The sequence below is a fragment of the Oncorhynchus mykiss genome, chromosome 7 (genome assembly GCF_057628025.1).
Source record: "Oncorhynchus mykiss isolate SJ-2025 chromosome 7, ASM5762802v1, whole genome shotgun sequence".
In the NCBI taxonomy this organism is placed as follows: domain Eukaryota; kingdom Metazoa; phylum Chordata; class Actinopteri; order Salmoniformes; family Salmonidae; genus Oncorhynchus; species Oncorhynchus mykiss.
Window position 1 is genome coordinate 65,558,539 of NC_143028.1, and position 15,087 is coordinate 65,573,625.

At 42.8% G+C, this 15,087-nt stretch overlaps 1 protein-coding gene across 1 annotated transcript; it reads right to left on the reverse strand.

Moving 5' to 3' along the window:
* Positions 1-1,405: 1,405 nt before the first annotated feature.
* On the reverse strand, positions 1,406-2,690 carry LOC110528402 (uncharacterized). Its single transcript, XM_021610443.3, has 2 exons — positions 2,424-2,690; positions 1,406-2,231 (listed from the first exon to the last, which is right to left on the reverse strand). Exons 1-2 carry the CDS (start codon positions 2,599-2,601, stop codon positions 1,477-1,479), a joined length of 933 nt encoding a protein of 310 aa, XP_021466118.3. The 5' UTR covers positions 2,602-2,690; the 3' UTR covers positions 1,406-1,476.
* Between the last annotated feature and the right edge of the window lie 12,397 nt (positions 2,691-15,087).

Here is a 15,087-nt window from a genome sequence, read left to right on the forward strand (position 1 = left end):
TCAGGGTGAGCCAAGACTGAATTTGGAATACTTTGGGCTAGAGTGCACGTTCCAATACCAGAGGGGGCACACTCCCTGTATACATTTTTGTTGTGAGAAAACCATCAGTGAAAATGCGGTGGAAAGCAATTTGAACTTGCATTTTTTTATTTAACCGCAATAGGTTTTTTGATGGGCACTTCGTCATCATGCACAGCCTTTTATCTGCAACAAGTCAATTTGATGGAAACACATCTCTGCTGGGAAAATATGCATATTGTTTTTATGCAGATTTTATTTTTTTTATATTCGCATGAAAATCTGTTGCAAATTGGATGGAAACCTAGCTACTGAGACATAAAAATGGTATCCACGAGTTTGTCTGGGGAAGTAGATAAAGGGCATCATTGCCAAAATCTTGAAGTATCCCTTTAACGTTTAAGGTGTTGGCTTTACAGTCGCTGGACCCGTGCTGGACCAAATCCTGGTCAGGGATACCCCCCAAATTTGCTACATTGGTGTCAAAAGTAAGATGGAAGTCTGTGGGGCCATCGGAGAGGCGTATCCACGTGAGGGACTCAGTACATAGAAGTGTGGGGACATGCTCTCCCGAAGGAAGGGGTTAGTGCAGTGACCTTAACCCAACACCTATAAACCCTATTCAAGAGGTTTGGCCCACTTGGCTTAATGGTTAATGTGTTGGCTTGACAGTCGCTGGAATCGGGTTTGAGTCCCGGTCGAGGCTACCACCCGAAGTTGCTAAAGTAATATAAATACAGTTCATGTCCATGTGTAAACCAATGCAAGAACAACATAACACATGGTCTGTGTGATTGAGCAATAAACAGTTTGATAAGATTAGCATTCCTTTAGAATCGATAGATTTTATAGAATCTCTGTGATAATCTCCCTGATTCCAAATCAAAAATGTTTTAAAATAGTTGGCTAGCAGTGCAATGAATGTTTAGGACATTTTTCGACCATGCCCTGTCCTGTGATCTCCAGGGTCCAAGATCTGAAGGGCCGTCAGATTGACGTAGCAAGTCCAAGTCAAGCAATACTAATGGCTATGAAACACCCCAATGGAAAACAGACATGTTCAAACACCACAAAATATGCAATAAAGACATTCATGTACAATAGTCACATTTTCTGTTTTAAGCAACACTATTCATACCACAACATGAACAGAGATTAGGCCTACATTTAGGGTCCAATGAGTGCCAAGAGTGAGTCAGTCCAAATATGTTTCTGAATGTTTTTCATGTGTACATTGGTAAACAAGACTGTATAACAATTGGGGTCAATTTTGGCTAATGCTATTTCAACTGCCACAGGACAAACAAACAAATGCTGTCCTGCTGAACTGAGTGGAATGGTAGGCATAATATCTCCCACCCCTAGAAATAAATAGCAAGAACACTTGTTTTCAAACAAAAAACAGCAATCTTTATTATTTTTTATTCATAGTTCGACACGAGAGAGGGTGCATCTCCCTCATAGGCCGGATAAATAGGCCCTGTGCCGATTGTGTGTTTTAAGGTGTCTGTTGACTTCGCCAGACTGACTGAAACATTTCCCACACTCTGGACAGCTGAATGGCCTCTCTCCTGTGTGTACCCTTAGATGTGTTCTAAGTTTGGACATGTGATGAAAACTTTTCCCACAGACGTTGCACTGGTAGGGCTTCTCATCAGGGTTCTTTTTCACAGTCTTCGCTGTGCATATTCTTTGCCCTCTCCTGGCACTCCTTGGTTGATTTGGCTGTGGTACCTCAAACTCAGAGGGAAGTCCATCACTGTCTATCTCATTGAAATATATACCATTTTCACTCTGAGCTTCAGCATTGTCTAGATTCATGGCATAGAAGGATTGTGGATTGCTTGGATCGGATATTTCAAAGCCCTCTCCTTCAGGTTCTGGTTTGATTTTTTCAGTTTTGTTGGCGGGGAGAGACGGAGAGTTTCCCTCTCCAACCTCCACAGTTTGAATTTGGTAAAGATTTAAGGGCTGAGACGAATCATGATTATAGTCACTTTTCACACAGGAAGGAGTGAATATGGATTCTGTATCCGATTCCAGCCCTTGAAACTGATCTTCCAACTGACTGGTCCTGAGCTCCTGTTCCTCTTTAAACTGTGTTGGCTCTGGGTCCTCCTGGCCCAGACTGGGGCTCCACTCTTGTTCACAGTGCTGCTGATGCTTAGGGGAAACCTCCTCGTCAGAGGCTATAAGCTGAATGGGCTGTTGTGCTAGCGAAGAGAAGAAAAGGAAGATGTAGTCAAAAATTATATGGTGGATAACAGTGCACTGTTCTGACATTCGCACGTACAGTACCACCATGGAGGGGATGTTAAAATTACATTTACATTTAAACGATTACATTTAAAATAAATAATGATGAAACATTGTCACATTTCTAGGCTATCGGTCTGCTGCCTAACCTGGCGTAAACTGGAAAGCGACGTCCAGTAGCCCGCGAAGACGGTCATTCTCTGCCTTTGAACGAGTGATTTCTTCCTGGTATTCGATTAAAATATTTTCCACCTCTATAAATATTTCTTTAGCAGCTGCAGCTAATCTCTCACTTAAAAACACATTTAGCAGCTTCAACTTTGTCATTTTGTGAATAAAATACCACCGTATTGGCGTTTTAGGCAATGTTTCCAAATCGTAGTCCGATGGCTAGTAAACAGTCGAGAAACGTAGAATGCGTAGATTCTGGGTGCGTTCCAGATACACATTTTCGGCGCAAATTACTCATCACAATGCGTAGTCATCTCAGCAACCACATTTATATATAACAATCCTACCTAGAATCTTATGCATAAGGGTAAAATAGGAGGGAAATGAAAACTCGCTCCATGTGTTACATATGTGTTTCACTCTCTGAATGCTAATAGGCTACTCCCATATAGCTGACTTGCCTACTTAAATTAAGGTTAAATAAAGAAAAATGTATAGACACTAATCCTTTGGTAGGTAGAGGGATTGAAGCGACACTGTGACAATGGCCGTGTTCGAGCGCATCAAAACAGCTACTGACTGACTGATCTACAAATCATAAATAACACTCATTATTATTTGTAGATCAGTCAGTCACAATTTACCCTTTGAGCCTCTCGAACAAGGCCATTATCAGCACCTGATCAGGGAACTGTATATAATGAGATGCTTTTGTATCCACCCTAACAATGGGAGTTGTCCCAAAGGCAGGAGACAAGCTTAGGTCCAAAATAAACCCATAGAAACGCATTTGTTTATTTTGGCAAGAGTGAAACCTCTGGCTCGTCCTCTCTTACCTGATCCATGACTATGGGCTAGTTGGAGTGGTAAGAGAAAAGCAACCGAATGTAGATGAAAGTCGAGGAGTGAAGTCTGGGAATGTGCATTTGTGACAGCCGAAAGTCAGACTCTAGTGTGGTTTTCCAACAGCAAGGTACAGATGAACATGGCAGTGTTGCCATTGTTTATAAAAGTTTCTTTATAATGTCGAAATTAACATGCCTCTGACCCCCATATCACACACTCACAAACTAAACTCGTGTGTGTGTGTACAATCATTGAGAGAGCCTCAAATATAATTCATTTATGAATCGCAGCAAAGATGGTTCCTGTTTCAGTCATGTTCAGGTGGGTCAAACAAAAACACCCTAATGATTGGTTGACAATAGAGCCTCCCACATTGCAGGCTGAAGGATGAAGTTGGTGAAGACCAAATGCAGAAACTGGCAGTCAAAACATAATGGCCTTTAATCACATTATTTCGGTAAAATTCATGAATTCGACATGTAGACGGAAGTTGGACAATTTTTATCCCCATAATACAAAACACTTTGAAAGGCGTTACCGCCCATGGTCACCGACTTGACAAAATTGATCTGTTCGAACACGCCCAATGGGTGGAATGATATTGCAGCCGATTTTAAAGGGGTTAAGTCTAGATGAGATACAGCTTTTGTCAAACTTGGTTTCAAAATTAGATTTTTTTGTGCATTTTAGCTAACCCTTTTCCTAATCTTAACCTAATTCTACAAAACCTGCTACGAAAAGTACATTTTGCCAAAAACTGTATTCTTTTTTTATTTTAAAAACGAGATTGACTAATCTACAAATCACCTCCCTTCATAAATAACTACTCAATGTTAGTTGTAGATTAGCCAGTCAGTCACAATTTACCCATGACACATCACGGTTTTGATACCGTCGAACACGGCCATTCTCAGACGCTAGATACGTCAATTTATTTTCCATTTTTACGATAATCCCGTAGTAGCGCCCATGTCAGCGGGATACACGGGTGTCATCCAGAAACAACCTCTCACTAAATCTTGAGGATGTTGGGGTTGTTTCTGGATAAAGCCAGTAGCCATATGGAAGACCAGAATCAATCGAGTTCAGGAATATAATAGCTCAATGTAAGACTAGAGATCATGGTGAATACGTTCTGAAATAGATGAGTCCATTAACTCAAAATCAAATAAAAATTATATTGGTCACATGCAGATGTTATTGCGGCTGTAGTGAAATTCTTGTGTTTCTAACTCAAACAGTGCAGTAATATCTAACAATTTCACAACAATACACACATCTAAAGTAAAGGAATGGAATTAAGAATATCTAAATGTCGGAGATGCATAGACTAAAATACAGTAGAATAGAATACAGTATATAAGTATGAGATGAGTAATGCAAAATAGGTAAACATTATTAAAGTGACTAGGGTTCCATGTTTAAAGTGGCCAGTGATTTAAAGTCTATGTACAGTGGGGAGAACAAGTATTTGATACACTGCCGATTTTGAAGGTTTTCCTACTTACAAAGCATGTCTGTAATTTTTGTCATAGGTACACTTCAACTGTGAGAGACGGAATCTAAAACAAAAATCCAGAAAATCACATTGTATGATTTTTAAGTAATTCATTTGCATTTTATTGCATGACATAAGTATTTGATCACCTACCAACCAGTAAGAATTCCAGTTCTCACAGACCTTAGTTAGTTTTTCTTTAAGAAGCCCACCCGTTCTCCACTCATGACCTGTATTAACTGCACCTGTTTGAACTCGTTACCTGTATAAAAGACACCTGTCCACACACTCAATCAAACAGACTCCAGCCGCTCCACAATGGCCAAGACCAGAGAGCTGTGTAAGGACATCAGGGTTAAATTGTAGACCTGCACAAGGCTGGGATGGGCTACAGGACAATAGGCAAGCAGCTTGGTGAGAAGGCAACAACTGTTGGCGCAATTATTAGAAAATGGAAGAAGTTCAAGATGACAGTCAATCACCCTCGGTCTGGGGCTCCATGCAAGATCTCACCTCGTGGGGCATCAATGACCATGAGGAAGGTGAGGGATCAGCCCAGAACTACACGGCAGGACCTGGTCAATGACCTGAAGAGAGGTGGGACCACAGTCTCAAAGAAAATCATTAGTAACACACTACGCCGTCATGGATTAAAATCCTGCAGCGGACGCAAGGTCCCCCTGCTCAAGCCAGCGCATGTCCAGGCCCGTCTGAAGTTTGCCAATGACCATCTGGAAGATCCAGAGGAGGAATGGGAGAAGATCATGTGGTCTGATGAGACAAAAATATATATTTTTGGTCTAAACTTCACTCGCCGTGTTTGGAGGAAGAAGAAGGATGAGTACAACCCCAAGAACACCATCCCAACCGTGAAGCATGGAAGTGGAAACATCATTCTTTGGGGATGATTTCTGCAAAGGGGACAGGACGACTGCACCGTGTTGAGGGGAGGATGGATGGGGCCATGTATCGCGAGATCTTGGACAACAATCTTCTTCCCTCAGTAAGAGCATTGAAGATAGGTCGTGGCTGGGTCTTCCAGCATGACAACGACCCGAAACACACAGCCAGGGCAACTAAGGAGTGGCTCCGTAAGAAGCATCTCAAGGTCCTGGAGTGGCCTAGCCAGTCTCCAGACCTGAACCCAATAGAACATCTTTGGAGGGAGCTGAAAGTCCGTATTGCCCAGTGACAGCCCCGAAACCTGAAGGATCTGGAGGAGGTCTGTATGGAGGAGTGGGCCAAAATCCCTGCTGCAGTGTGTGCAAACCTGGTCAAGAACTACAGGAAACGTATGATCTCTGTAATTGCAAATAAAGGTTTCTGTACCAAATATTAAGTTCTGCTTTTCTGATGTATCAAATACTTATCTCATGCAATACAATGCAAATGAATTACTTAAAAATCATAAAATGTGATTTTCTGTATTTTTGTTTTAGATTCCGTCTCTCACAGTTGAAGTGTACCTATGATAAAAAAGTACAGACCTCTACATGCTTTGTAGGTAGGAAAACCTGTAAAATCGGCAGTGTATGAAATACTTGTTCTCCCCACTGTGTATAGGGCAGCAGCCTCTAAGGTGCCAGTGATGGCTATTTAACAGTCTGATGGCCTTGCGATAGAAGCTGTTTTTCAGTCTCTCGGGCCCAGCTTTGATGCACCTGTACTGACCTTGTCTTCTGGATGATTGTGGGGTGAACAGGCAGTGGCTCGGGTGGTTGTTGTCCTTAATTATCTTTTTGGCCTTCCTGTGAAATCAGGGGCTGTAGGTGTCCTGGAGGGCAGGTAGTTTTCCCCTGGTAGTTTGTCCCCCTTGCGGTTGCGGGTGGTGCAGTTGCCGTACCAGGAAGTGATACAGCCTGACAGGATGCTCTGAATTGTGCAAATGTAAAAGTTGGTGAGGGTTTAAGGTGCCAAGCCAAATTTCTTCAGCCTCCTGAGTAACCATCGGGTTCTTGGTCACCACCCTGACTAAAGTCCTTCTCCCCCGATTGCTCAGTTTGGAGGGGCGGCCAGCTCTAGGAAGAATCTTGGTGGTTCCGTACTTCTTTCATTCGAGGATAATACAGTGACACCGTCGCAGCCCTTTAACACGGACTGCCCCCTCCCCCCCTCTTTGTTGCTGACATGAGTATAACATTTAAATGTGTTAACCCTCGCAAGGCTTCTGGCCCAGACATCATCCATAACCGCTTCCTCAAAGCATGCGCAGACCAGCTGGCTGGTGTGTTTACGGACATTTTCAATCGCTCCCTATCCCGGTCTGTTATCCCCACATGCTTCAACACGGCTAACATTGTTCATGTACCCAAGAAGGCAAGAGACTAGTCAAGGATCATATCACCTCCACCTTACCGGCCCCCCTAGACCCACTTCAATTTGCATACCTCCCCAACAGGTCCACAGACAACGCAATCGCCATCACTCTATACACTGCCCTATCCCATCTGGACAAAAGGAATACCTACTGTATGTAAGAATGTTGTTCATTGACCACAGCTCAGCATTCAAGACCATAGAACCCTCCAAGCTCATCATCAAGCTGGAGTCCCTGGGTCTCAACCTCGCCCTGTGCAATTGGGTCCTGGACTTTCTGACGGGCCGCCCCCTCAACACTGGGGTCCCACAAGGTTGTGTGCTCAGCCCCCTCCTGTAGTCCCTGTTCACACACGACTGCATGGCCATGTACGCCTCCAACTCATTCATCAAGTCTGCAGACGACACAACAGTAGTGGGCTTAATTACCAACAACAACGAGACAACCTACAGGGAGGAAGTGAGGGCACTCGGAGAGAGGTGTCAGGAAAACAACCTCTCACTCAATGTCAACAAAACAAAGGAGATGATCGTGGGGCTCAGGAAACAGCAGAGGGAACACACCCCCCCCCCCCCCCCCCCCCTATCCACATCTAAGGGTCAGCAGTGGAGGAGGTGGAACACTTCAGGTTCCTCGGCGTACACATCACAGACAAACGGAAATGGTTCACTCACGCAGGCAGTGAAGAAGGCGCAACAGCGCCTCTTCAACCTCAGGAGGCTGAATAAATTCAGCTTGTCACACCAAACCCTGACAAACTTTTACAGATGCACAATCGAGAGCATCCTGTCAGGCTGTATCACCGCCTGGTACGGTAACTGCACCGCCCTAAACCACAAGGCTCTCCAGAGAGTGGTGCGGTCTGCATAACGCATCACCGGGGGCAAACTACTTCCCCTGCTTGACACCTACAGCACCTGATGTCACAGGAAGGCCAAAAAGATCATCAAGGACAACAACCATCCGAGCCATTGCCTGTTCACACCGCTACCATCCAGAAGGCGAGGTCAGTACAGGTGCATCAAAGCTGTGACCAGGAGACTGAAAAACAGCTATTTCAATGACATCAGACTGTTATACAGCAATCACTAACTCAGAGAGGCTGCTGCCTACATTGAGACCCAATCAATGGCCACTTTAATAAATGGATCACTTGTCACTTTAACAATGCACTCTAAATAATGCCACTTTAATAATGTTTACATATCCTACATTACTCATATCACGTGTATACTATATTTTATACCATCTATTGCACATTGCCTATGCCGTTCGGCCTATGTTAATCCATATACTTACATGTACATATTCTCATTTAGATTTGTGTGTATTAGGCAGTTGTTGGGGAATTCTTAGATTACTTGTTAGATATTACTGCACTGTCGGAACTAGAAGCACAAGCATTTGCTACACTCACATTAACATCTGCTAACCATGTGTATGTGACAAATTTGATTTGATGAAACCAAGATTGAACTCTTTGGCCTGAATGCCAAGCATCACGTCTGGAAGAAACCTGGCGCCATCCCTACGGTGAAGCATGGTGGTGGCAGCATCATGCTGTGGGGATGTTTTTCAGTGGTAGGGACTGGGAGACTAGTCAGGATCGAGGGAAAGGTGAACGGAGCAAAGTACAGAGAGAAGCTTGATGAAAACCAGCTCCAGAGTGCTTAGGACCTCCGACTGGGGGTGAATATTCACCTTCCAACAGGACAAGACCCTAAGCACATAGCCAAGACAACGAAGACAACACTGGAGTGGCTTTGGGACAAGTCTCTAAATGTCCTTCAGTGGCCCATCCAGAGCCTGGACTTAAACCCTATCGAACATCTCTGGAAAGTCCTGAAAATGGCTGTGCAGCAACGCTCCCCATCCAACCTAACAGAGCTTGAGAGGATCTGCAAAGAAGACTGGGAGAAACTCCCCAAATATATATGTGCCAAGCTTGTAGCGTCATACCCAAGAACACGCTACAAGCCTTGATGACAGCTTTGCACACTCTTGGCATTCACTCAACCAGTTTGGTGAAATACATGTTTTTTGTATGTATTTAGTATTTTCCTGTTTATACCTGTGTTGTTAGACATGTTTGATGTAGCGATGTAAGTTGTTGATAGTTTTCTATTATGATTTTTTTTTTTAAATACATAAATAAAAAATGCAGAGAAAGAAAGTTACATACAGTGCTTAATTTGTAAATCAGGAGGTGCCAAAACAAAAAAGTGAGTGTATTATTCTCATGATTCCTGTAACAGTAGTGTGCCCTCTCTGGGGCCCACTACTGTGATGAGCAAGCCACTCTCCTCTGCGCTCAAGAGAAAAATGCATTCTGATGTATAACATTTTGAAATGCAATTGTAGGAATAAATCATGTTTAGTGGCACCAGGGAAACCAGGGGAAAATGTTAGGCTGGAGACCTGCAATAGTAATTAACACTTAACACTTACGGTCAATGTGGCCTCAGGGCAATTTGTATTATTCTGTATGTAAATCTGTGACAGTACATAAGATCCCCTCTCAGCGAAGTGTCAGCCTCCTGGCAGAGGCACCCAGGTTTTTAGCAAATATCTCCTGGTACTTGATAAAGTTCATGATGCCTTTGACCTTAACATGGGCCCCAGGACCACTGTAAGCAAAATAGCCACCATAGTACCAGGACATTTAAGCCAAAAACTTGCTTCCCTCTGCCAGGAGGCTGACATTTGCCGGCAAGTGGATCTTCCAGCAAGACAATAATCCAAAGCACACTTCAAAATCCACAAAGAAGTGGTTAATTGACCACAAAATCAATATTTTGCAACGGCCATCTCAGTCTCCAGACTTCAACCCAATTGAAAACCTGTGGTTGGAATTGAAGAAGGCAGGCCATAATCGCAGATGAAGGATATCAAGTATTTTTAAAGATTATGTATGGAAAATGGTCAGAGATCCTTCCCAATGTGTTCTCCAATCTCATAAAACATTTTATCGTTGGCGGCTAGTACAGTGATGTTGGCTGGTGTGCATAGAATGCCAGGGCTGAATTCTTGACCCAGTCTGCCCCTGAAGGAAATATCTCTGTTACCAATGAGCTGGAGTTACCTAGCTCCAGTTTCAAACAGAGTTCTATAATTTATTTTATTTATCCATTATTTGACCAGGTAAGTTGACTGAGAGCACATTCTCATTTGCAGCAACGACCTGGGGAATAGTTACAGGGGAGAGGAGGGGGATTAATGAGCCAATTTGTAAACTGGGGATTATTTGGTGACCGTGATGGTTTGAGGGCCAGATTGGGAATTTAGCCAGGACACCGGGGTTAACACCCCTACTCTTACGATAAGTGCCATGGGATCTTTAATGACCTCAGAGAGTCATTACCAGTAATTACCAGTTAACTAAATATTTGTATTCCCCATTTCATCTGTGCGGGTTAGCTAGCATACGAACGGAACTGTTCGACAATCACTCAATTGAAAATGTAAAAACTAGTCTTTGAATGTGTTTGTTACTGAGAAATTAAAAGTGACAGCTGTTCAGATATGGGGCAGTGGAAAAAACAATAACAGACTACGAGGAGGAAATTTCCCTCTCAAAGGAGGATGTCAACAAAGGCTACTGGACTTGGTTTGCAAACTTGAAATGAAATTACACAAACCGGGTTTGTTGCAATATCTCTCTCTCTCTCTCTCTGTGTGTGTGTGTACATTTTTGCGAGAGTGTGTTTGTGTGTGTGAGAGAGAGAGATAGATATATACTGCAATGGGTATAGCACTCACTAATGGATATGTTTGTTATTGAGCATAAGCATACATCATACACTACCGGTCAAAAGTTTTAGAACACCTACTCATTCAAGGGTTTTTCTTCATTTTTACTATTTTCTACATTGTAGAATAATAGTGAAGACATCAAAACTATGAAATAACACATATGGAATCATCAGCCATCCTTTCCTTGATGACAGCTTTGCACACTCTTGGCATTCTCTCAACCAACTTGATGGAATGCATTTCAATTAACATGTGGGCCTTGTTGAATGTTAATTTGTGGAATTTCTTTCCTTCTAAATGCGCTTGAGCCAATCAGTTGTGTTGTGACACAGTAGAGGTAGTATACAGAAGATAGCCCTATTTGGTAAAAGTCCATATTATGGCAAGAACAGCTCAAATAAGCAAAGAGAAATGACAGTCCATCATTACTTTAAGACATGAAGGTCAGCCAATGCAGAAAATGTTAAGAACTTTGAAAGTTTCTTCAAGTGCAGTCGCAGAAGCCATCAAGCGCTATGATGAAACTGGTTCTCATGAGGACCGCCACAAGAATGGAAGACCCAGTTACCTCTGCTGCAGAGGATAAGTTCATTAGAGTTACCAGCCTCAGAAATTGCAGCCCAAATAAATGCTTCACAGAGTTCAAGTAACAGACACATCTTAACATCAACTGTTCAGAGGAAACTGTGTGAATGAGGCCTTCATGGTCGAATTTCTGCAAAGAAACCACTACTAAAGGACACCAATAAGAAGAAGAGACATGCTTGGGCCAATAAACATGAGCAAGGGACATTAGACCAGTGGAAAAGTGTACTTTGGTCTGGAGTCCAAATTGGAGATTTTTGGTTCCAACCGCCGTGTCTTTGTGAGACGCAGTGTGGGTGAATTGATGGTCTCTGCATGTGTATTTCCCACGGTAAAGCATGGAGGAGGAGGTGTTATGGTGTGGGGGTGCTTTGCTGGTGACACAGTCAGTGATTTATTTATGATTCAAGGCACACTTAACTAGCATGGCTACCACAACATTCTGCAGCGATACCCCATCCCATCTGGTTTGCGCTTAGTTCCCCTGTCATTTGTTTTTCAACAGGACAATGACACAACACACCTCCAGGCTGTGTAAGGGCTATTTTACCAAGAAGGAGAGTGATGGAATGCTGCAGCAGATGACCTGGCCTCCACAATCTCCCGACCTCAACCCAATTGAGATGGTTTGGGATGAGTCAGTCCACAGAGTGAAGGAAAAGCAGCCAACAAGTGTGCAGCCTATGTGAGAACTCCTTCAAGACTGTTGGAAAAGCATTCCAGGTGAAGCTGGTTGAGAGAATGCCAAGAGTGTGCAAAGCTGCCATCAAGGCAAAGGGTGGCTATTTGAAGAATCTCAAATATAAAATATATTTGATTTGTTGAACACATTTTTGGTTACTTCATGATTCCATCTGTTATTTCACAGTTATAATGTCTTCACTATTATTATACAAAGTAGAACATAGTAAAGATAAAGAAAAACCCTTGAACGAGTAGGTGTTCTAAAACTTTTGACCGGTAGTGTATGTTAGCCTACTTCCCTGATATTAATCTCTACATCGCTCCAGACCTGCATCAGCTCACTTTCCATGTCCCTGAAGAGGAGGTTCCCAATGAGCAGCAGGAGTGGAGCCCCAGTCTGGGCCAGGAGGACCCAGAGCTCACTCAGATTAAAGAGGAACAGGAGGAGTTTGGGACCAGTCAGGAGGAAGAGCAGCTTCAGAGTCTGATATCAAAGAGTTCAAATTCTCTCTTCCCGTGTGAAAAGTGACTATGATCAGGACCCACCTCAGCCCTCACATCTTCCCCAAACCTAGATTGTGGAGAACGTAGAGGACTTTCTATCAACACAAACATCTGAATAAAAAATAACTTGATGGAAAGGGCTATGGAGAATCAGAACCAAATAGTGAATTGAAGCCACTTTGTCCAATAAATTCTGATTGTTCTGCAGCTCATATTGGGAACAGTCAAAGTGACAATGGGATGGACAGTGGAGGACTAATATCAGGATTACAGCCACTCAAATCAAAGAGAACATGGACAAAGAAAGAATACAGCTTAGTTAAGACCAGGGTAGCCAGTGAACTGAAAGTTCCATTGAGGGCGGCTCACTCGGGAGAGACCACATAGGTGTCCTATCTGCAGGAAATGCATTGTGAAAATTTGCATTTTTAAAGCACATCAGAAAATTCACACAAGCGAGAAATTGTGTTGCTGCAATGTATGTGGAGAAAGTTTCAGTAAGAAGGGAAACCTGACAGAACATACAGTATGAGAAGTCACACGGGGAGAACACATTGCTGCAAAGTATGTGGCAAAAGTTTCAATCAGAAGATAATCCTTACCAGGCATGTGATGACGCACACAGGGCAGAAAGTGAATTGTTGCAAAGAATGTGGCAAATACTTCAGCCAGAAACATAACCTGAGAGTCCATATAAGAACACAAACTGGAGAGAAACGATATCAGTGCAGTCAAATATGCCTGAAAGAACATATGGTGACTCACACAGAGGAGAAATACAAAACACATCAGTGTAAAGAATGCTGTAAATTATTGGCAGATCATAAGATGAGTCATACAGGAGAGATACCATATCAGTGTTGTTATTGTGGGAAATGATTCACTCAGTAGAAAAGCCTAAAATGTAATCTTAGCATTCACACAGGTGAGAGACCATATATGTGCCCCAAGTCTTGTAAGAACTGAAGGTGAGGATGAAGCCAGAGGTAGAAACATGACAGTCCTGCTTAGGGAAAAATAGAACTCTTTCTTGTTTGTGGACCTTTTAATCCTAAAAAGCTGATATTCCATTTAAAACAAATTTGAGCATGGCACAAAAGTGGATATAATGTTTTGTAGAACTTAGTAGATATTTAATTTAAAAAATGTTCCACATTTTAAGTGTGTCCCAACATTTTAGTCCTGTCCCCCACTTGGACTATCCCCTGAAGTACTAGTACATTGGTGTTAATAAAATATTTCAAAGATGCTTCAGATGATACTGAAGCACATGGGGATGTGTGAAACTTACTCCTCAGCCTGAAGTATCCCCACTTATGCCAGTGAATAACTAGCTTTTCGTGTGGCACAGACTGGTCAAATATGCTAGCAAAGGCAGGGGTCCTAAGTTCGCTCCAGGTATGGGTCGAATCGGGAGGAAGTTGTACTTGCTGACACCTCATGTCCAGCAGATGCATCAAACCCTTAGCATTCCGTCAGAAGTCATTCATTGTCAATGGAGCAGTCCACAGTGCTAGACTATAGGTGCCGCACTAGGCTGCGGTGCATTCTGTGTACCACATGCATTCAATATTTTCAACTCGTGCTTTACCATGGTACATACACAAAGTACACACACAAAATCCAACTAGCTAGCTTTTAGCTAATTTGAAAAGTGAAGCACATGTGCATCATGTACGGAAAATGCAGGCTAGACATCTGGCAAAACCAAAAAGCATTTGCATCTGGTGGACATCGGGCATTATAGCTCTACATGGTCAATCCGAAGTCTGCAGTGGCCATACAGCATTTACTGCAATAAGTCAGAGCACTCCACATAAGTCAGAGCATTCATACTTCTTGAGCTTCGCGGAGCAGAGCTGTTGTGAAGGAAGTTGACAAAGGAAGTGAGTTTGTGTTTAAACATGAGTTCCTGCCCCCATCTACCGTCAACCAATCATGTTAATGCAGAGAATTTGGGAGTTGCATGGCGATGTGGTACGGAGCTCGATTTGGCTTTCACAAGCCTCTAGAGGTGCCACAATTGCATCACACCCTTTGCACTGAGCTTCCGGACCACATTTACAAATCAAGTATAAATTCGCATTAAATGTTAGACCAAGAAAACAGCCAAATATATCCAAATTGGTTTTTAGAAATCACATCTTGGGCCTGTTAAAATACATAAATCTTGGCGGATTTGACAAATATCCACTTTGATAGAGCAGTTTGTTTCAATGTGCGCCAATCCAACGTCCTTCTATCCTATGCGGTCTGCATTCCATTGACCTCTATACCGCATCTATCCCCATTACCTCCCTGATCGCTTTCCAGCAGTTCAAACTAACTTTGGTGTTTTTGAAATCCCTACACATGGTATTATAAAGATGTTGTTTATTTGTGAACTTGTTCTGATATCCTTTCGTCAAAGTTCTCCATATTTGTTATCAAGGAAGTTGTCAAGGAAGTGAGTTTG

Bases quoted from the DNA above. Each gene is read 5' to 3' on its own strand.
- LOC110528402 (XM_021610443.3), bottom strand. From the start codon at position 2,601: ATGACAAAGTTGAAGCTGCTAAATGTGTTTTTAAGTGAGAGATTAGCT. The intron at 2,232-2,423 runs GTTAGGCAGCAG...TCTCTTCGCTAG, and splicing joins CGCTTTCCAGTTTACGCCAG to CACAACAGCCCATTCAGCTT.